Source organism: Chrysemys picta, chromosome 8 (assembly GCF_011386835.1).
Source record: "Chrysemys picta bellii isolate R12L10 chromosome 8, ASM1138683v2, whole genome shotgun sequence".
Lineage (NCBI taxonomy): Eukaryota > Metazoa > Chordata > Testudines > Emydidae > Chrysemys > Chrysemys picta.
This window is the reverse complement of record NC_088798.1, coordinates 62,484,233-62,507,860: the sequence shown is the minus strand read 5'-3', so window position 1 is coordinate 62,507,860 and position 23,628 is coordinate 62,484,233. Positions and strand designations below refer to the sequence as shown.

The window sequence follows — 23,628 nt, the reverse complement described above, 5'->3', positions numbered from 1 at the left end:
GGGTACAGGAAAATGACAGTTCCTGTTTCCAAAGTGTCAAGAGCCCAACATTTCCGTGGGATGCTCTGACCGGGTGGCGTAGGTGACTCAGGTAGCTGGCAGTGGGCGACAGATGGTTCTCATGTGGGCAGCACATGGAGGGACAGCTCTGTTTCTGAAATCGGAGGCCTTGTGTGTTTCAGTTGACTGCCACACAGTGACTGAGAGAAGGAAATGAGACAATGAGCATCTCTGGCCACTTGTTCCTTGTTCTTCATTCCACTGTTGTGGAGGAGAGAGAGACCAGACGCTGAACGGGCACCAAGGCTACAATTCTCCTTGTGCTAATGGATTTGAAGGAGTTAAATTTGGCTAATAAACTCCAGCCTCTGGGGCCTGATTCTCCTCTGGTTCGATGCCGCTTGAGCTCACCCGATCTCGATGGAGCTACTCCCAGCTTTAAACCACTGAGATCAGAATCTGGCAGCCGGTGGGCTACACCCTCCTGTGTGCACAGTCTGACGCCTACGACAGACATTCGGACAATTCCCTCAACCCCAAACCGCCTTCTACGGAGGAATGAAGGAACCTGACAACACGTGCTGCTATTTCCTGTGACACTTAGTTCAGCTGTGAAGGATCAGTGTCCAATATCCTCCCGCAGCTTGGATACAGCATGTTTACAGCCCCCAGAGGAGCCATAGTTTACTGTGGGGTGTCTGAGAATTGTGTGGGGGGAGCTGATTTATGCAGGCATTTGTCCCACACTTTCTCTGACAGAGTGCTATCATCAGCATACTTGCAAGGTGACTATTGCTCACCAAGCATTTATCGAGTGAATTCCCTCTCTCTCCCGTCATAGCTTAGATAATCCTCGTGTTCGGGGAGGCACTGAGCACGTTTGGAGTGCGTCTAGGAGTTGGGGGGGTTGCAGTGTGTACTTTCAAGGGGTAAAGCAGGGCCTCGCTACCACACAGTAGGTGGGCCTGGGAAGGGGGACGGCCTGTCTGTTGGCTCAAGAATGATGAGCATCTACTGGCTGAACCCTCCCACTGCAAAGCGGTGACAGAAGCTACTACAGATTGGAGGAACCTGGTAGGGCAGATCCCATCTATCTATTCCTCCATCCCAATCACTGCAGAACCCCACCCTTGGGTGCCCCCTGTTGAGGGGCATGGTGCAGGGCCTGGGATGTGGCCCGTCAAATGTGGGTTCCATTGTGTCTGAGGATAGTCTGTGTGCTGCGATTCATCAGCCAGACCCTAAAGCAGTGCCGGTGCTTTTCCCGCCCTGGCCGGGGGTTAGCTCTCTGTGTTGTAACATGAAGAGCACAGGATTCGTTCTCTGCGCTTGGATTCTCTTTTTACAGTCCACTTAGTCCCTGTCCCTGGTCTCTTTGTGTCTTGTGGCAGCAGGAGAAAGGAGGGGTTTGGGGATTCCATGCTCCGCTGCTGGTCCTCCTCGCTCTGGCCTGCAGGTGCCGGCGGGCCCATGAACGAAGCATGTCATTTTTCTCTCTCCCATGGCTGGCTGGCATTGGAAGGTTTTTGTAGGCAGTTTCCCTCTTAGGGTATGTCTATATTGGAATTAGACACCCACGACTGGCCTGTGCCAGCTGGCTCGGGCTCAGGCCAAGGGGCAGTTTCATTGCAGTGTAGACGTTCTGGCTGGGCTGCAGCCCCAGCTCTGGGACCCTCCCACCTCACAGGGTCGTACAGCCCAGGCTCAGTACCGAACCTGAATGTCTACATTGCAATGAAACAGCCCCTTAGCCCGAAACCCGGGAGGCCGTCAGCTGGCCCGGGCCAGCTGCAGGTGTCTGATTGCAATATAGACACACCCATGTCCCAGTTCCAGTCTCCCCAGGGGGGTCGGAGATCTCAGTGCAAGCAACATGTTCAGCTCCCAGTCTCTCACCAGCAGGAACGGATGGGCTGCAGAGCAAGCACACCCAGCCTCTGCTCGCCACCTCTCTCTGCCCGGAACTGGGCAGGTTGAGGAGACAGAGGGCCTGCTTTGTCATTGCACCACTCCAGTTTCCCATCAATAGATCAGATTGACACCGGGGTAGAACTGGAGGAATACACTGGCCTGGAGTGAGATAGGAAGGGAGCATTTTGCACCATTCTGCAGTGCCCTCTGTGGCTGAGCAAGAAACTATATGGCTGGGGCTGTGACAGAGACCCACCTCCTTAGCAAAGCAGGGATAGCAAGGAGGGTGCAGGCGCAGGAGGGGAGGAAGGATGCAACATTTGTTCTGTGTAAGTAAGAGATGCAGGAGGCTCCCAACTTCAGACAATTTCTCCTTACCATCCAGCGGGATCACTAATAGGAAGGGAAGCGCAGGCTGAGTGTTAATTATATCAGGAGCTTTCTAAAGGGTTTCCCCCTCCTCCAGCCCACCTTGGCGGAAACAGCTGGCACCTGGCATGTTCAGCCACTGGGTCAGTTGTGGCACCCGCTCAGCTGTGCGCACATCTGGCTCGCAGGTGTTTGGTTCTGTACTTCGAAGCTTGGCAGATACTGGGGGAGCTGGGGGTGGTGGTGTCCCCAGTGTTACCTACATATTGAGAGAGACTGAGGTTAATCATCTTCCCCTCCCTTCTCTGAAGACAAGTTCAGGGCTGATACTGTCGCTTACTCCCCTCCCCTTGCCTGAGTCAACATGATGCTTTGAGAGAAGAGGTTAATGAGATTGGCACAGATGGCACCAGCTGCTGTGGGCTCTGAAGTGCTTGTTGACTCCCCAGCAGTGTTTGTCTCAATCTCTTGACCGTTTATTCAGCTGACATGGGCGGGGTGGAGGCCGGGCAAAGGGAGGCAGAAGGGAACAATGAGTCCTCAGTGTTGCTCATTTAGGGAGCGTTGCCGGCTTGGGCCGGTTGGTGAGCCCAGTGTCCGCACTCAGCGCGTGAGGACTAATAGTCAGCAGACTCAGGAGTGGAGAGGCAGGTGGATACAGTGTTCGCTTGGGAGTCCTGGGTTCAGTTCCCGGCTCCAGCCCAGGTTTTCTCTGTGCCAAAGCAAGGCACTTAGGGACAGATTTTCAAAGGCATTTAGGCAACTAAAGATGTAGGCCGTCGCCGAGTGGAAGAACTCCCCAAGTGCCTGACTCCCACTGATTTCAATCTGTTTAGGTGCTTTGAAAATACCACCAGGCACTTATCGAGCGCTCTAGGTGCCTAAATACCTGCCTGTTAGTCTCTCTGGCCCAGATCCTCAAAGGTCCTGAAATCTTGGCCCATTGGTTTGCCTGGGCCTCGGTTTTCCACCTGTGAATTGGGGATAACAGCACTACCCTATGTCACAGGGGGGTTGTGAGGCAAAATATGTGAGTGTGTGGTGCTCTGGTGATGGGGGTCTGTGTCTGAGACTAAGATTGATAGATGCTAGAGGTGAGGGCATGGGAATGTCTTCGCAAGAGCTCTCCTCCCCCCTGAGATGCTCTGTAGCTACATGAGGGGTGGCTGAGACGTCTCCCCGCATTGGCCATTCCCCAAGTGTATGTCTGCATCAATAACTAGTGGATGATGCACCAGTAGATGGCGCACAACAATAGGCAGCCTAGCTCCTGGATTTTATTGGACTAATAAAACACATTGGGCAGTGCATATGGCTGCCTTCGGGCAGCTCTTTACCTCAGCTCTTAACAGATAAGTCTAGCCTTCAGTCCAGCTGTTTTCTGTGCCTTTGTGGGACATGTATGGCTTGGGAGCTGGCTATAGCTCAGCTGGGTATAACACATAGGTTATATCTGTCTGCATATACACCACCCCCCATACCCCTTTTTATAGGTGTTTTGTCTCTGTCTCCTGGGGATCCATAATCTCATCTCTAGGATCCCTATCATGTAACTGGGTCTGCACAGGCGCTGTGTGGGTGCTGGGGTCTGTCCACATGGGTCCAGTTGCCAGGACCATGGCCTAGAAAGGTGCAAATTAGCACAATTTTTGTTGTTGTGGTTCCCTTTGTTTGGTTTGATTTCTTACAGACACCCCAAATTGTGCTTGATGCAGAGTGACTATTTAGAGATTTTTAAATGGGGTGGGGGCAGAGGGAGGATTTCTGTGTATCTCTATGTGAGCCTGTCTTTGCTGTCTAAAACAGGTCCAGGTTGTGCTCATTTTCTCTCCAAAAGGATCTCTGAAGCACTCAAAAAATGGACAGAACACAGCCTTAGCAGATGTAAGTCAGCTGAGCTGCACTGATTTCAGTGATCCTAGGCTGACTTACACCAGCTTAGGATCTGGTCCGATAAACCTGAGCAACTGTTTTGGCCTACAAGCTTTCATGTTGGTAATGAAATCTGAAAATCCCAATGATCACAGTGGACCCTTCTGCCCTCGGAACCGATTAATCTATTTTCTGGTAATTTCTGCATTTTGCTGTCAACATTTTGCACACATCTGCTCCTCTCCTTGTTGGAATGATACTGAGGCATTTCATTTCCTCTGTGTGTGTGTGTGGGGGGGGGGGTTCAATTGATTTTTTTTAAAAGTATCTACTCTGACGACCTGATGAGGAATGTTATCATCTGGTAAAGTCTGCCAAGCTGTTCATGGGAAACCCAGGGAAATATGAAGTATCCAGGGGAAGTGGCAAATTCATCATTGCTTGAACTCTTTCAGTACAGGTTGGAGGCTTTTTAAACACCATGCTGTAGTTCAAGCCCAAGTGATTGGACTTAATTAGTGTCATGTAGTAACGAAGAATTATTCTCTGGGTATTTATCCAGAAGGTCAGACTAGAGGATCACAATGGTACCGTTTGTCCTCAGTATCTATGAATGTCAGGATCCCAGCTATGAGATGCAGACAGAGGTCAGAGGGGGGCTCGGTATCTAGGTTCTGAGTTCAGTCCAGGGGGTCCAGGCCAGAAGCAGCAGTCCGTACTAGTGTCACGCTGTAGGGCAAGGTCATGTTTGGGGTCAATGAGCCGCACCGGGTTGGAGCCAAGTAGGTCAGCTGAGTATGTGAGTGGAACAGAGGCAGGGTGAGAAATCAGGAGTGGAGCAGGGGCCAAGAACCATGAACTGGGACCAGGAGCAAGACGTGCAGCAGGGTCTGTCGCAGCAGCAAGAATGGGGTCTAACTAGTTTCACAGCCAGCCTGCAGATGTCTTCCCTAGGCCTTACATAGCATGCCTGGGCCAATCAGGGAATCCGGTAGGCACTGCCAGTCAGGGCCTCTGTGGTAGAACATCCAGTGGTATTTGAGCCCATAGGGCTAATAGGCAGCTTTTCCCCACTCAAACAGACCTTTTTGGGTGGTGGTGTGTCCAGGAGCCAGAGAGCCAGGTCCAGACCCCTGGAGCTTCACAGGGAACTTGTAAAATACTGGTAGGGTGCTGTGAAGATGAACACATTAGCTTACGGTGCCTGTGTTTCATGAACAAAACTAAGAGGTAAGTGCAGACCATAGATGCTGGTCTCATCCCATGGACACAAGTGGTACACCACAGTTTGGGAAGCATCTGAATGACATTCCGAACCCCCCTCCCAAGAACAACCCATCATCTTCTGTTTTCTACAGTCCTTTTAAACACTTTTTAGTGTGCAGGGAAGTGCTGGTTTGAAAGCCCAAGAGATTAAACGCCAAATGGGCATGTGCCTAAACCATGCGTTGCCAGAACAACCTACCAAGATGCAAACCTCACTCTGTCTCCATGACCTGTCTGCTGAGATTAACATCAGTGGCTCCAGTTGTGATGTGATCTGTAACTGGACTCTTACCAGCATTTGTACAGGCCCCTTGAAGGCCATCAAATGGTCTGAACTTGGCTGACTTTGAACCAGTGATCTACAGGTGAAAGGTGGCCTAGTAGGTGTGAGCACCAACCAACAGCCTAGTCCTGGAAGTATCCTCTACCATGGAACCACCCACACAGGTTACCATGGTTCTTAGACAAATGGAGGAAGTTGAAATGCAAAGGCAGGAAGCCGGAGGACATATTCTCCTCAGAATCCAACCAATGGCAACATAAGGAATTTATACAAACTCAAGCAATGTCTCTGGTCCTCTACTCTACCACAACACCCTCCAAATTCCAGCCTTGGAAGCTGTTCCGAATAGTCAGTCAACCAAAAGCCCACACTGTGTCCGCTCTACCCCAAGCCCAGCCACTACCTGCAGTGAGCAACTTTCCTTTCTCTTTTCTAAACAAATCGAGTGAACCCATCGCAGCCTCCTCGGCCGCATGATCAATGAACCTGTGCAGAAGGAGACTCACAAACCAGACACTTCATCAGAATTGGGCACAGTGCTTCAGCTGCTGGAGCTCAGAGTGAATTCTGTGGCACCATCTGGCACCTGGACCCTGCCGCTCAGGGGTGATCAAATCCAGCCTGCAATGCCTGGTTCCTCTGCTGATAGAAATAGTGAGCTCCTCCCTCTGGGAGGACACCATGAGTCACCCTGAAACACTCAATAACCCACCCAATTCACAACATGCCACTGACTGAGTCTCAGTCCTCTCCTTCTGGAGCAAGATCCTCAGGAACCATTGGAACCATCTGTCAAGAGTTGTGATGGATTCTCCATCATGGGCAATTTTAAAACCAAGATTGGATGTTTTTCTAGAAGACCTGCTGTACTTCAAGGAGGAGTTATTTCACAGAAGTTCTCTGGCCTGTGTTCTGCAGGAGGTCAGGCTACACGATCACAGTGGTCCCTTCTGGCCTTGGAATCTATGAGGCAAGACGACCTGGATCCTTCAAAGTCATCTTCAGGCCATTGTTGTTCGCACTGGTGGACTTCCTCCTCAAGGAAATGGGTTAAGCAGTATCAGCATCTTTGTCTGACTTCTGAAGTGCTAACTCACCAGATCCAGAAAAAAAAATCACCATAATTGCACTGAAATGGCTTTCTTCACTCCTTCCCAACAGCTTAGGTGGGTGGGCACCTCCTGCTCCCCAAAATCTCTGCCATCCAGAATTGCACAAGGCTTGGTCTTGTTACCGCTCCTCTTACGTACCTTAGTACAAACCTCAATGATAGAGTGAGACAACATAGGCTGTCAACAGTATGCTAAGTACCCTTTCCCTCCACTGTGTCCTCATATCGTCCAGGGCTTCAGGGAGGTTCAAGGCAAGATGGAGAACAGCTGGCTTAATCAGAATCCTGGGAAGACTGAAGTAATGCTAATTGGGAGAGGTAAATAGTTGGAGGTGTTGTCCAAAGCCATCACCTCTCTGTCAACTGTGCATTCTGGCTGGCGGGTAAGGGAGTACGCAGTCTCAGGGTCACACTGGATTCACCACTAACCCTGGTGCATCAATCAGCAGCAGGCACTAAAGCACCTTTTCTCACCTTCGGCCAACCAGGTATTTTCAAAAGTACTCAGCATTGACCTAACTCTGCTCCCACTGATGTCAATGGACACTTCACCACTGACTTGGCTGGGAGCAGTTGGGTCAACCCTGACGTCTCCACCCATTCCCCTCAAATGGAGACCCAGCCGCTGTAATTCATACATGACTGGCCTCTAGCAGCTCTCACTCCTCTGCCTAGACGAGACATCCAGAAAGGAAAAGCGCATGCTGATCAGTGGAATGAGCCAAAGAGAACACTTCCCATCCCAGTATGCCGCATCCAGCACAGGCTGTCTGTGAACCACAAGATCTAGTTGAAGTTCTGCTGCCGATTTTGGAAACCCCAGAGGGGCTAGGCCATTGTGATTTCAAAGACCAGCCTTTGTGGCAGCCACAGTCGTTGGGTGTGTATCAAGTAGAGATTCAAGAGAGCAGGAAACAGAGTCAACACCTTCTCAAAAGCAGCTGAGAAGAGTCCTACCCGTGATATTTTCAGGTCATTTCTGTAAGACACGTCTTCAGCATAGCATTCCCCAAAGAGCAAGAGAGGAAGAAGACTTGGCAGCACATGCAAAATAACAGCCTATGACTGAGCTGAAATCAGGATAAAGAAATAACATCATATTCAAAATCAAGGCCCTTGATTACACCTGGAGTAGGTTGGACAAATGCACAGACTGTGCGCTGGGTGGTTCTCTGCATTTTAACCTTGCTCAGCACTTAGGTTCTTTGTAAATTAGATCGAGAGACAGATTATATGGGAGACTCTGTATCCCATTCCCTTGAGTCACCTCATCCCCCTGCAGAGCTGGCCTCCTGTGGTAATGACAGCTATTCCAATAGGATGGGCGTTGGTGCTAATTGGTGGCAGCTGCCGTTGCTGTTATGTTTACACGGTGCACTTGAAGAATTGATGCCAATAAACCAAAGCAGCCTTGTAATGTATGGCATTAATGGAAATAGCCTGGATCACAGCCCTTCTCTCCAGAGATGTGAATAAGCAAAGGGGGCAGACTAGAGACAAAGGGTGATTTCTGTGGTTCCTACACTGAATGACGGACAATAGTCCACATCCCATGTTAATGATGGGGAATAGCCACTTGTAATGTTAATGGCTTCATGAATGGGGGAATGGACTTCAGTAATATCAACCAGGGATACACATCCACTACAAAGGGAAGTACACACCGTTCATATTAATAGAGGTTTCACCCACCATACCCATGGGGAGCTCATCCAATAATGTTAATAGGAGATGGAACCTATTCTTCTCAGTGTGAGTCTCCAATAGGGAGAGTCAAGTGTCCCTGTTGAACAGGTGATATTCCCTACTAATGCTAACAAGACTTATTCCCTCTCCTGAAAGGGGAAAAATTCCATTACAGTTAGTTAATAATCTCTTGCTCTTATGACTAACACCTATTACTTAATAACCGCTAGCACTTTTTCATCTATAGATTTCAAAGCACTTTACTTAAGAGGCCAGTTTCATTAGCCCCTTTTTACAGACAGGAAAACTGAGGCACAGCGCAGGGGCACAACTTGTCCAAGGTCACCCAGCAGGTCAGTAGCAGGGTCAGGTCTTCTGAGTTCCGGTCCATTGTGCTATCCACTAGGCAAAAATAAATATGAAGTACGTTTCACGCTACATGACAGGATCGCGGTCATTAAAGATGGGTAAAACAACCTGTTGTAGCCTCAAATGCATCATCCTACAAGGGCAAAACACAGGATATGCAGCTGGTGTAAATTTGTTAAAGCTCCTTTGAAGTCAATTTACAAGCTGTGCTGCATTGAAACATCTATGTCCAAATCAGGAGGACAATAGAGTCCGCAATATATTACACGTTCTGAATTCAAAGACAAAATTTTAGCCATAATTATTATTAGAGATAAATGAAATTTTTCAAAATAAAAAGTTTAGTCAAAAATGGTCTTTTTTATCAATTGACAATTTTTGTGACACATTTTCACGTTGATTCAGTTTTTTTTTCTTTATTTGATGAAACTGGAATTAAAAATTTTAGGCCCTGATCCTGCAAACACTTCTGCAGGTGCTTAACTTTCCTAGCAGGTGAGACCACATTGGAATTAATAAACCTGCTCAGGGAGCAAAGTTGAGCACACGAGGAAATAGTTGAAGAATCGGGGCCCAGGTCTGTGGTTTTTCTTTTCTTTTTTCTTTTTGCTGCTCTGTAACTTTGGCAAAAGTGTTCAATTTTTTGTAAGTGTCAGAACTGCAAAAGTAAAAATGACATGAAAAAAAGTGGGAAAAAGAGAAATATTGATGACATTTTAGTCCATTCAGTAGAAAAAAAATAAAAAGGGAGAGATAGGATATAAAAAACCCCCAATTCTGAAACACATTTTTTTGACAAAAAATTGAACATTTTCCAAAACAATGAAAAATAATTCAGTTTTTAAACTTCCCAAACGAAAATGGCTTTTAAACTGTTGTTTGCAGTGTTGTAGCCGTGTTAGTCCCATGATATGAGAGAGACAAAATGGGAGAGAGATCTTTTATTGGACCAACTTATATAGGTGGAATAGACAATCTTTTGAGCTACACAGAGCTCTGTATTCCTTGTGGGTAGACATAGGACACCTTTTGGACCTAATACAAGGCAAAGATGCTTATGATGTGGTTGGGAGTTGCCTTTACCTTTAATTCATAGGATAAAAAAGTATGTTTCCATTTAGCTTTTATCAATTAAATAAACAAAACCCTCATGCCTTAAAATTTGGGAAATACGTAGTTAAGGAAATTTCAGATAATTTCATTTCAGTATCTAGAAATATTTTTCAGCACTTCTAGCTTTTATTTTGTGTATCTTAGTACTTGCTTTACTAATTAATGAACCATAGTTCACTACCGACCTTAACTCTGACTTTATTCTTATTAATATCTTGAGTATAAATAAACTAAACACTTCTATTACTTCTGATAATTAGTAAAATGGACTTTGCTACACTCTATTACCCACAGAGATTAGAAATGTATTGCAGTTTAATTATGGTATGTACTTTTTTTCCCAAACACTTTAGGTAATTGAAAGTTGTGAATTACTTAATTTACATAATTCTTGACTCCACTATTTTCTTATTTGTCAGAAGTAAGCACCGTAAAATGGAGCGATGGGCCCGTGGATACTACAGGTTCCATCATGCCATGCTCCACCTTGAACTGATGGTGTTATGTTCACGGCACACCCGCAGAAAAGTTAGATTAGAAACATCAGATAATCTTGCTGGAAGATTGCAGTGTAACATTACTTTATTTCTCAGTGGTCAGAGCGATAACACATGAGAATCCCAAACCAGAGAAAGACAAAGCAGGCTGCTCCCTAAAACAGGGACACAACTCACCCCGCCATGTTCTAGGCTGGCTCCTTTCAGCCTGACTCTGCCTCTCTGAGCCCTGGATCTCATGCTTCACCAAAGAGTCATCTAGGCTGCAAGCAGGACCAGGAAACCCCCCAACTCTTAAAGTGATAGCTTGCAATTCCAACACAGTCCTCAATAGACCACAGAGGGAAGGTGGAGCATTGGACATTGGGATTTGCAGTGCAGGCTCAACAAGCCACTGCTCCATATTAAAGACGAGGACAGGTCTATTTAATACAGATTTGGCGTGTCCCTCCCATCAGGGGAAAGGTGGTAACCAGCAGAAGGGGTCACGGTGCCCCCAAGTTGGCAGCCCCGCTGGAACATGTTCCTTCTCTCTCTCCTGCCAGGCTGTTCGCTGTGAAGTGCGGCGGCTGCTTTGAAGGCATCGCACCCAGCGAGTTCGTCATGAGGGCCCAGAAGAGCGTCTACCACCTGAGCTGCTTCTGTTGCTGCGTCTGTGAGAGGCGGCTGCAGAAGGGCGATGAGTTCGTGCTGAAGGAAGGCCAGCTGTTGTGTAAGAGCGACTATGAGAAGGAGCGGGAGCTGCTCAGCCTGGTGAGCCCGGCTTTGTCGGATTCCGGTAAGGGGGAACCCGGAGCAGAGAGGAGTTTGTGGCCTGTGCTGTGGGGAGTGAGTCCAGGCCCCCGCAGAAACATGCCTGACTATTGTTATTGATTTGTATGACCCTAGCACGTAGGAGCCCCAGTTATGGCCCAGAACAAAAAGACGGCCCCGGCCCCCGAGAGCTTATGAGAGATGAACCCCAGCTGGGACATATAAATCCAAACTGAGAACCACTCTAAGCTGTAGGGGTGGGTATGTAACCCACAATAACAGTGTGGCTGCTTTTCCCACTCGAGTCATGTAATGAGACTCCTCCTTGGCTCCTGTGTGATGACTGAACCCATATCTCTGCCTCTAAAAGCTCCAGCTTCTATGTCTTGCGTCCAATAACATTAGCTTGTAGGGAGGAGCAAGCTTTTAAATCTCTAGGTGTGGTCTAGCCACTAGAGGGAGACAGAGATTACCATGGGAGCCCCAGTCGTGGGCCAGGATCTCGTTGCGCTAGGTGCTGTACAAACACCAAACCAAACAACAATCCCTGCCCCGAAGGGCTTACAAACTAAGCATAAGCCAAGAGACAACCAATGGAGATGGACAGAGGTGGGAGCACCAGGAAGTGAGATTGCTCCGGTCCGTATGATTGGCTGTGGGCTCTGCACACCCACAGCTGAACCGTTATTAAGATTTCTGTAGGCCTCATGGCAGAGAGGAGTTTTAATGAGGGATCCAAAGGAGAATAATGTGTTAGTTTTGTGGCTGTTCGCAGGGCGCTTCTCCAAGCACAAGGAAGAGCAGGGAAGAAAATACCAAGGTGCGGGTTTGAAAATATAAGTGGGTGATGGAGGCTGGAAGTGGGTGATGGAGGCTGGCATCAAGAGCCAGTCGGAGGTGGGAGTCGACCTTTCACTACTGGATGAGATGGAGGGTGAAGAAAGCCCATGGAAGGTCTCGAAAGTGCCGACAAGTAGCTTATGTTTGATACAATCAAGATCTGGGGCTGGATTGTCACTTCCCAATCTGCCTGAGGCAGAGATGGCATGTAGCTGCACTGCCCCAGGAACAGACCTGGGAAGGAATTGTGCATCTGGTTTCCCTCTTGCTCCAGGGAGGAAGTGCTCTGCTGCAGATATATACTCCAGCCAGTGTGTCAGAGGGGTGGATAGTGGTTCAACTGTGGGTCTGCCCATTCCCTGCCCCTATCTACCTACTCCTCCACCAGCAAGGTGGAGGAAGAGTTGCTCCTTGGAGACTCTTGCAGTAATCCATGATGCAGCCTGACTCCTCTCTGCACTAGCGTGAAAGCAGGTCACACTCCTTCCCTTGATGGACTGTTCATTGTGTGATAGACCCAGACCAGTTGGGAACAGCAGAGTAGCAGAAGGGAGATATACTGGCCACTGGATAAGAAGTTTTCTGTTCCCTGAGTGACCAGAGCAGGGGCTGCTCCAGGCTAATAGACCACCTGACTCCAATTAACCTGCTAAGAGTCAGGTGAGGCAGTTAAGCACCTGACTCCAATTAAAGCCCCTCTGATGCTATAAAAGGGCTCACTCCAGTCAAGCCAGGGAGCCAGAGGAGAGGAAGTGTGTGAGAGGAACTGGGAGCAAGAGGTGTGCAAGAAGCTGAGAGTGAGTAGGCCTACTGCTGGAAGACTGAGAAGTACAAGCGTTATCAGACATCAGAAGGAAGGTCTGGTGGTGAGGACAAAGAAGGTGTTGGGAGGAGGCCATGGGGAAGTAGCCCAGGGAGTTGTAGGTATTGTGCAACTGTACCAGGAGGCACTCTAAACAGCTGCAGTCCACAGGGCCCTGGGCTGGAACCTGGAGTAGAGGGCAGGCCCGAGTTCCCCCCATACCTCCCAACTCCTGATCAAACACAGGAGGAATTGACCTGGACTATAGCTTCTACCAGAGGGGAAGGTCTCTGGACTGTTTCCTGACCCACAGGGTGAATCTGTGAAGTGAGCAAATCCGCCAATAAGCGCAGGACCCACCAAGATAGAGGAGGAACTTTGTCACAATTGATAGGTTTTTACACCATCCCACCAGCTCTGACTGTATTTTACAAAGGTTATGCAGAATTATGGACACGCAGAAGGTTTGCAGGACTTGGAATGTTGAAATGATGGAGAGATGCCTTCCCCATGTAGTGACAATAATACTTAGCAGCTTACCTTGGTAGATCTCTTTACAAAAGTGAGTTAAGTTATTATAATGAGTATGTATTATTGTGCAGACATGGTGGGGGAGGTAATAGCTTGTTACTGAACCAACTTCTGTTGGTGAAAGAGAAGCTTTCAAGCTTACAAAAAGCTTAAGAACTTCAACTGATTCCGGGCCTTATTATGCTGAGTGCTGTACAAATACATAGTGCAAATGTCCATAGAACTGTGCAACAAACTGATCTTTGGTTCAGTGGCGGATCTGAAAAATAAATTTTAAAAAATCAGTTTCGGGTTGACCTGAAATGAAAATGTTTTGAACTTTTCAGTGAAAAGAAAGTTTTAAAAAAAAATTAATTTCAGATCTAACTGTTTCAGTCAACCTAAACCAGAATGTTTTGTTTCGTTTCTGAGCGTTTTAACCTTTTTTCTTAAATAAAATGGAAGTAAAGTCAAAGTGAAAAGTCATTTTGAATAGAAAAATCAAAATATTTTGCCTTGAAAATGTTGAAACAAAACATTTTGACTCTTTTGGAGTTCTTTTCTTTGTTTCGACCAAAGCAATTTGTTTTCCATGAATGAAAGAACAACATATTGGGTCAGACCAATGGTCTATCTAGCTAGGGTGACCAGACGTCCCGATTTTATCGGGACTGTCCCAATATTTGCTCGTTTGCCCCATGTCCCGACCAATGTTTGGTCGGGACACTGGACAAACAAGCAATTTTTGCCCTCCGCTCTGGCTCGCGCCCCCTCCCTCGCCCCAACTCCGCCCCCTCCTTCCCCCATTGGATCCCTCCCCAAATCTCCGCCTCATTCCGAAGCACGCCACATTCCTCCTCCCTCCCAGGCAAGCGCTGGAGGGAGGAGGTCCGGGGACGGCGGGGTGAGTCTGGCCTGGCCCTGGCTCAAGCGCAGGCAGGAGGGCGGGGGGATACCTGCAGAGGGGCAGCCCCGGGTCCGGCCTGGGGAACCGGCTCCCTTCGCGCCCATGAGTGGGAGTGGGGGGGCAGCAGCTGCCCACGTGGGGACTCCGGTTCCTCGGGGCTTCACCTCCGCCACATGCGCCCCGGCCCCAGAGGGGTGTAGTTGGCGCCGGGTGCCAGGCGCATGCCTCTGCCTGACACGTGGCGAGGGAGAGGCGGAGGAGCAGCTAGAAGGGCCGGTCGGGCGGCGGCTCCACCACGGTGCTGGGGATAATTAGAATTTGTGAGTTTGTCTGCCTCCGGGGGGCAGGGCGGGGGGAGCAGTGCGTGCCCGGCTGGGTGTTCAACCCTAGGTGAGGAGATCCCGTCCCGCGATGCTTGGGCGAGTCTCCAGCAGGGTGTAGCCCAGTAGCACGAAGGTAGCTACAGCTCCGGGCCCGCGGGGAGCTGGAGCCTGCCAGGGAAGGGGCTGCCACACGCTGGCGCCCACTCCCCCTGTCCATGCCCATCTCCGCAGCATCGGGGTGTCAGTCCTCGGGCTCCGGGCGGGGGTTGTTGCATCCCGGGACCTGGGGGCCGCTGTTTACATCTGCGTGTGGCCGGCGCCAGCCTAGGCGCTTCCAGCTTGTTCGTGCTTTTTTTTTTTTTCTCCCCACTGGCTTTTTTATTTTTTGGCTCCTCCCCCGCGTCCCAATATTTCGCCTCTGTGATCTGGTCACCCTATATCTAGCCCAGTATCCTGTCTTCCAAAAGTGGCCAATGCCAGATGCTTCAGAGGGAATGAACAGAACAGGGCAATTAACGAGAGATCCACCCCTGTCATCCAGTCCCAGTTTCTGCAAGTCAGAGGATTAGGACACCCAGAGCATGGGGTTGCATTCCTGATCATCTTGGCTAATAACCATTGATGGCTGTATCCTCCAGGAACTTACCTAATTTTCGTTTAACCTAGTTATAGTTTTGGCCTTCACAGCATCCCCTGGCAATGAGTTCCACAGGCTGACTGTGTGTTCTCATAGACTTTAGGTGAGAAGGGACCATCATGATCATCTAGTCTGACCTCTTGCCCATTGCAGGCCACAGAACCTCACTCACACCAGTATTGTTGTGTTAAGAAGTTCTTTCTTATGTTTGTTTTAAACCTGCTGCCTATTAATTTCATTGGGTGACCCCGGTTCTTGTTACATGAAGGAGTAAATAACACTTCCTTATTCATTTCTACACACCATTCATGATTTTATAGAGCTCTATCATATCCCCCCTTAGTTGTCTCTTTTCCAAGCTGAAAAGTCCCAGTCTTTTTAATCTCTCCTCAGACGGAAGCTGTTCCATACCCTTAATCATTTTTGTTGTCCTTCTCTGTATCTTTTTCAATTCTAATGAGGTGACCAGAACTGCACACAGTAGTCAAGGTGTGGACATACCATGGCTTTATATAGTGGCAGAATGATATTTTCTGTTTTATAATCTACCTCTTTCCCAATGGTTCTTAATATTCTGTTAATTTTTTGACTGCTGCTGCACATTGAGCAGATATTATTTTTAGAGAACTACTCACAGTGACTCCAAAATCTGTCTTGAGTGATAACAGTGAATTTAGATCCCATCATTTTGTATGTATAGCTGGGATTATGTTTTCCAATGTGCATTACTTTGCATTTATCAACATTGATTTTCATCTGCCATTTTGTTGCCCAGTCATCCAGTGTTGAGAGATCCCTTTGTAACTCAGTCAGCTTTGGATGTAACTATCTGGAGTAATTTTGTATCATCTGCAAATTTTGCCACCTCATTGTTTCCCCCTTTTTCCAGATCATTTAGGAATATGTTGAACAGTACTGGTCCAATACAGATCCCTGGGGGACACCACTATTTACCTATCACCATTCTGAAAACGGACCATTTATTCCTACCCTTTTGTTTCCTCTCTTTTAACCACTGATTCATGATTTCCTCTTATCCCATAACTGCTTATTTTGCATAAGTGTCTTTAGTGAGGGACCTTGTGAAAGGTTTTCTGAAAGTCCAAGTACACTATATGTACTGGATACCCCTTGTCTGCATATTTGTTTGACCCCCTCAAAAAATTCTAATAGATTGGTGAGGCATGATTTCCCTTTACAAAAGCCACGTTGACTCTTTCCCAACAAATCCTGTTTATTTACGTGTCTTGTGTTCTGTTCTTTACTATCCTTTCAACCAGTTTACCTGGTACTGAAATTAGGCTGACTGGCCTGTATTTGCTAGGATCACTTCTGAGGCCTTTTTTAAAAATTGGTGTCACCTTAGCTATCTGCCAGTCATCTGGCACAGTGTCTGATTTAAATGATAGGTTACATACCACAGTTAGTAGTTCTGCATGAATTTGTGAAATATTTTGATCAAACTGACTATATATTTAGTTTGGGGAGGGTGGAGTTCTGTCTGAAAAATTTTGCCCAGGTCCAAAGCCAGTCTCTGCCATAAAGAGCTTCCAATCTAAAAGTAAGTTTTAATATTAGGCAGCGTGACCTAGTGGATAGAGCACTGGATTGGGAGACCTGGGTTATAGTCCCAGCTCTGCCACTGGTGTGCTGGGTCACTTTGGGTGAGTCACTTCCCCTTTCTGTGCCTCAGTTTCCCCATCTGTAAAATGGGGTCTAAGGATAGTAACCTCCTTTGTAAAGTGCTTTGAGATCTGGGGATTAGAAAAGCTGGGTAGTTTTATCATTATTTCCATTTTTACAGAGGGAAAACTGTGGCACAGAGATATGATGTACCTTGCTCAAGGCCATTTGGTGACTCAGGGGCAGAACCGGGACTAGACTCCAAGTCTTCCAAATTCTCTGCCTATTCCCTAGCCTCTGAACCACGGTAAATAGCCTGACTCCAAAACTGAGTCTGACATACCCCGGATTTGGTGACCTTGCGGGCATACGGCCAAAGGACTGTTTGATAGGATGTTTGGAAAGGGCTGAGGGTGTGATTCCCCAAATGACGAAGGGCTGGGAAGGAGTTTCGGTAGGTGCGTGGCTGGCTGAGTTCCCGTTGAAATGGTGACTTTAATGCTGCTGGAATTTGATTGTGCTATTAATGATGTGTTAGGGTGCCAGAGCCTTGGATCGGCCTCTTTCATTATTTTACACATAAATGTTTAACATTTCCTTTAAAAAAAAAAAAAAAACCCTAAATAAGAACAGTCCCGCAGCAAAGGCTAGAAAAAGAAAATGAACTTTAAGGAGAAATATTTCAGTTAGACGGGGTGCAGTCCCTAAAGACGCCGTCTAAGAGCAGGGGCAGACAGACACATGCCATTTGCCTGTGGCTTGCAATTGCATCTGATTTTCCAAAATACTGTTGGCTTCTTTTTTGAAACATGTTGTCAGACGATAAGGTGCTAAACACCTGGAGGCCGGTGCCCTGTGAAAGGAACAGCCGGCAGTCATTTGTAGCAAGTCTTTGTCACTGTAATAACAGCTAGCTCTTCTGTAGCAGATCTCAAGGGGCTTTGCAAAAGGGGTCAGCATCATTTCACAAGCGGGGAAACTGAGGCACAGAGCAGCGACGTGACTGGTCCGAGGTTACCCAGCAGGCCAGTCGCAGAGCTGGAAATAAAACACAGCTCTCCTAAATCCTAGTCTAGTGCTCTGTTCACTAGGTCGCACTGCCTCCCCTAATAGTTGTCATTATCCTCTGGGCATGTCCCTTTCCAGTACAGGTGTGATGAAGATGGACTGGGACCTTTCTCTGCACTTGTAATGGAGGTGGAAAATCATTGCAGCTGTTGTAGTGAGTGTTGGGTGCCTTGCTGATTTCACTGTTGGGGGAGTTGTAGGTTTTGGATGCAGCGGTTATGGTGAGTGAGTATCCAGAGAATGAGTGAGATCCCTTATAGCCAATGGATCTCCTGGAGAAAGAAGCTGATATTCTACAGATATGGATGGCCCCTATTGGAGGGCTTCCATGCCCTGTGATATTGAGTCAATTAGCGTCACGAATGATGAACGCCAACAGCTGAGGGTGCAGTTGCAAGTATTGTTGCTAGAAAGTCAAGTAGATGATTGTCCAATATTGGAATGTATGAATTGGGAACATGGTGCTGTGAGAGTGCTGAATCAGACCTTGGAAGTCAACTGGCAAAAAATCCCTCTCGCCTCCACTTTTAACTTACTGGAGATAAATATCTATATTTATCGAGGAACAAGCGAGCCAATTCAGATAAGATAAGAACCAACAGGAAGCCTCACCCCAAAAGTGAACCAGATCTGATTTGTGAGGGGTTGTTGTTTTTTGAGGTTTGAAAAAGTTTGGCTAACTTTTTCCCAGGTATTCCCAACAACCTCAGCTGTGCTTACAATACATCTAGCCCAACCAAAGGGAGTGGCAGAAACCTCAGGGAAAAAAGTCTCTTCCTATGACAACTCCAGCCAGATTCTGGAGACCCAGGAGATCTGGAGGGTTGGGACAAACTTCAGAACAGGATCCAAATCCTTGAGTGGCGGTCCGCCATTGCTGCTTGTGACGTGACTGCTTTGTAGCTCAGTCCAGGATGTTCATCTCTTTGCTCCCATCCGATAGGTTCAGTAGCGGGATCTCACTGAATGTGGTGGTGTGCGTGTGACACGGTGACTTTGATTTGTGATGCCGTCTGGCAACCCAACATCTCAATGCGCCTCTTTCGAGATGGAGTGAAAGGGAAATGGGTGATACGCTGCCCTCTTCTGGAGAGGGATGGCTTTGCACTCACCGTGGCTGAGCAGCTGTGTGAACCAGTGGACTGCTGCCGTGCCCTGTGGAAAGGAGACCGAGCTGTAAGCCCCAAAGCAGAGCAGTGCTCCAGGAAGGTGGGGTAATACCATATCATGTGAGAAGAGGACGAGGCTGTGCTTCTGCAGGCAGAACCACAGTATAAGCAGCGCTCCAGTGCAGCCTTTCATGAAAGAGTCACCCATGCAGTCTGGCCAGCCACCTCTGTGCTCCTTTAACCTCTTCCCATGGCTTCTCAGTCCCCTAACTCTTCTCAGGCTGCTGGCCTGATTTCCAGAAGGGCTGAGCAGCCATAAATCCCAGTCAAGGCAATGGGAGCTACAGGCGTGAAACCAGAGAGTGCCCCCCCCCCCGCGCGAGGTTGTGACTCTCCTTCGCATGGTTTCCTGTCTCTCGAACTCACTGCGGGTGGAGTGAGACCCTGAGGCCTTGAACTTGTCACCACAGCAGCTTTCCCCCAGTGCCAGGTGAACCCCATCGAGATCTCCAATGGAGCTTGGTCCCTGACTTTCCCTGTGCTGGAAGGAACTGTGAAATTAAGAGCTGCGTGTCCAGCCGGTGGCTGCCTTCCCAAAGGCCCTCCAGAAATGTAAGAGGCTGGGAGGTAGGGACACAAACTGAAGGCCATTTTGTGAGAAAATGCAGATGAAAAGCAAGGCTGTGGAAGCCATATGTTCTCTTTAATCTCCCAAACCCTTGCTTCAATTACTGCCTCCCCTGAGCTCCAGCGGCCAAGCCTAAGTAAACAAGCCCTTCTGAAAGAAGACCCTGGTTTCCAATTAAAAGTGTACTAACATTTCTCCTCTCCCTAATTCCCTCCAACCAAAGAATTTTTTCATCTCTGCGCACGAAATCGAGTAGCCCTAGATTGCTTCCCCATACCACCCGGCTCCCTTCCCCATTGAGTTGTGGGGTCACCCAGAGGTCACCACAGACAATATAAATGGCCCCCAGCCCTTTCCCATGTGACGTCAGAAGGAGTCTTAAAGATTAATTAATTCCTACCTCGTTCACGGAAGGCTTTAAAGGCAGAGTTAATTAAAAGTATTACCACACTAAATCCAACTCAACTTTTTTTTCCCACTCAGATGGATTCTTGGAGCAGGTGTTTGGGGAGTTTGGTCCCCCTTTTCATCACTTGCAGAGTACAGCGCAGAGATCTGTTTGTTTTCAGTGGGGTTTTTTTTAATGTCTTGAAAGCTGTAGCGGCTCCATTATCATCCACTGAGCTGCACTTGTCAGACACTAACAGCAAAATGTCCTGCTGCACTCTAAAATCATGTGGCTAGAAATAGTAGCCAGATGCTAGCTGGGAAATAGCATCAGGGCAGTAGAACACCTATAGGCATCGTCATAAGATGCTCTCAAGCACCCAGCCTTCTTTGAGAGAGAGAGAGAGTTTTATTGCCATCACCTCTGTGGTGGGATATAAATGAAGACAACAGGGTCACTTGTCCCGAGCAGAAAAAGCTCAGGTTCCTTATTCTTAAGTCTCCAGCAATGGGCTGAAGCCACCAAGTTCAGATCTGGGGGGTTCTTTTAGGCCGTATATAATTCTTGATAAATTACACATAGTGTTAGGCAAACATGAATAGGTTCTGAATAGAAATGGGCCTGACCCCTTTAGCTTTGGGAAAGTTCAGATCCAGCAGCAGTTTCTTTTGCAGAAGCTGACATAACGCTTAGTGGAATATAGCTGTTTATATAGGCATTGCTTTACCGGCTACTGAAATGCAGCCATCTCTGGTGTGGAACACTCCTCCCAGGTGTCTAACGGCACAGTATTGCTGCACAGTGGTTTAGGATGGGCATAAGAATGCCATGTGCAGTTGGAACTGCAGGCGGAAGAATATAATTACCCACGCTGGAATGTAAGCAGGACATTGGCATTAATGCAGCATTACACATACACAAAGTGGCAAGGAACCAAGAAGTGGCTAGCAGTTACATATTGCCTCTGAAACCCAGTGAGCAAACCCCCTTCCTTCGTTTCCCAGTAGCCTGCAAGGAGAATGGGTTTCTTTCTTGGCGAGGGAGAGAGAGAAAACCCCTGCAGCAGCAGCCAGAGATTGGTGGGAATTAGTGTGACCGGTCTGCCCCCTGAACCTAAGCTGCCTGTGGGGTGGGAAAGGAAAGCAGCTGCATGCTGCTAATAAAGCATGTTGTTCCATGTTGGCGGTGCCTATTAGCCACACCAGGTGTGTGTGCTCAAGGAAGAGTGGGGCTGGAAGCATGCAAAACTATAGAGAACCAGTTAAGTACAGTGGTTAGGCAGCTGCACTGTGATGGCTGCTTACCACATCAAGCTCCTCCCATCTGCCTGTCCTATCCCCCTGCTGGCTCTTGCACATAGGCACTGTCTTTTTGTCATGTGTAGAGCCCTGATCCTGGACTCAGGCCTCTAGGCACAGCTATAATAATAACAGCAATGATGAAGATGATGATGATATGGCAGCCGCAAAATCTCTCGATCAGTACTGTGCCACTCCTCTCCTGCTGACCAGGGCCAGCTCTAGGCACCAGCAAACCAAGCACGTGCTTGGGGCGGCACATTTTCAAGGGCGGCATTCTGGCCATTTTTTTTTTTTTTTTTTTTGCTTCCCATGGCAAAATCCTAGAGCCGGCCCTAGCAGCAGCAGCGCGTCGTGCGTGGGGGGTGCCCTGGGGCCACTGAGGTTCGTGCCGCGGGGCAGCAGCGACGCATCTTGTGGCTGGGCTGGGCAGGCTCTGAGCGGGAGACACTCGGGCTGGGGACTACCCCGCGGGGCACACGGAGCGGCCTGCAGGTGCCGCACGGCGGCTGCCCCCCAGCGGTGCAGCCGGGGCTGGGCGAAGCGGCCCAAGCCACCCAGGGACTGTGGCAGGGCAGCCAGAAGCAGCAGCAGGGCCATAGAGGGCGGGGTGCTGCCATGCGGGGCCCACGTCCCGCTCTCCGGGACTCTGCTCCCTCTGGGGCTACCCTGCCCCGGCTCCTCAGCCCCCTGCTGGGGCGGTCCCCCAGCTCTGCCCTCCCGGCTCCCCACCGGTCCTGGAGGCAGGAGCCCTGGCTGGAGAGACCCTGGGCTGAGGCGCGGCCCAGGAGCCCTTCTGCTTACCCCGACCCTGCCAGCGCCGGACCGGGTGGAGGCGAGGGGGGAGCGGGCGGAGTCAGCACTGGTCAGGGGGAGCCCAGAGCTGGGGTGGCAGGGGGTGTGGGTGGGCTGGGGGGAAGAGAGAGCCCAGGGCTGGGGCAGCAGGGGGTGCGGGTGGGGGGAGGAAGAGAGAGCCCAGGGCTGGGGTGGCAGGGGGTGCGGGTGGGGGGGGAAGAGAGAGCCCAGGGCTGGGGCAGCAGTGGTTGGGGGGGGAGGTGAGAGCCCAGGGCTGGGGTGGGGGGCAGCCCAAAAATTTTTTGCTTGGGGTGGCAAAAAAACTAGAGCCAGCCCTGCTGCTGACTAATGCAATCCTTGGATGAATAAACAAGGCAATATCGAGTAGGAGCCAGGAGGTTTGTTAACCTCCTTTGTAATGCACTTGGAGACCACTGATGCTGATAAATTGGAGAGGGCTCAGAGAAGAGCCACGAGAATGATGGAAGGATTAGAAAACCTCTCTTAGGGTATGTCTACACTACGAAATTAGGTCGAATTTATAGAAGCCGGTTTTATAGAAATCGGTTGTATACAGCCGATTGTGTGTCCCCACATAAAATGCTCAAAGTGCTCTAGTCGTCGGACCGCGTCCACAGTACCGAGGCTAGCGTCGACTTCCGGAGCATTGCACTATGGGTAGCTATCCCACAGTTCCCGCAGTCTCCGCCGCCCATTGGAATTCTGGGTTGAGATCCCAATGCCTGAATGATGCAAAACAGTGTCGCGGGGGGTTCTGGGTACATGTCGTCAGGCCCCTCCCCCTCCGTCAGAGCACTGGCAGACAATAGATTCGCGCCTTTTTACCTGGGTTACCTGTGCAGACAACATATCACGGCAAGCATGGAGCCCGCTCAGATCAGCTCACCGTCACCATATGTCATCTGGGTGCCGGCAGATGTGGTACTGCATTGCTACACAGCAGCAGCAGCTAACTGCCTTTTGGTGGTAGACGGTGCAGCAGGACTGGTAGCCGTGGGGCTGGCAGCCGTAGGGCTGCATTGCACCTGCCCCTTGCCTTTTGATAGAAGATGGTATATTATGACTGGTAACCATTGTCATCGTACTGCAGTGGCTGTCAATCATGGGCACCTAGGCAGATATGCAACTGTCTCGATGATGATGGCTATCAGTCGTAGTATGCTATTTTCTGCCAATCGCCCAGTATTGTCTGCTAAGCACCCAGAAGAGGCCGAGGGCAATCTGGGTGCTGGCAGACGTGGGGCTGGCAGACGTGGGGCTGCATTGCTACACAGCAGCAGCCCCTTGCCTTTTGGTAGAAGATGGCATATTACTATTGATATCCATCGTCGTCGTACTGCAGTGGCTATCAGTCTTGCTGCACCGTCGGCTACCAGCTTAAGATGTAAAAAATAGATTTGTTCTGTATTCATTTGCTTCCCCTCCCTCCGTGAAATCAACGGCCTGCTA

General features: G+C 49.0%; 1 protein-coding gene across 1 annotated transcript in view; it reads left to right on the top strand.

The window, feature by feature from the left end:
• Window positions 1–23,628, top strand: part of LMX1A (LIM homeobox transcription factor 1 alpha) — a 140,977-nt gene that overhangs the window by 94,488 nt on the left and 22,861 nt on the right. The window contains exon 4 of the mRNA XM_065554581.1: window positions 11,023–11,255. Within this exon, the coding sequence (XP_065410653.1) occupies window positions 11,023–11,255 (233 nt within the window). The remainder of the gene's footprint in view (window positions 1–11,022; window positions 11,256–23,628) is intronic.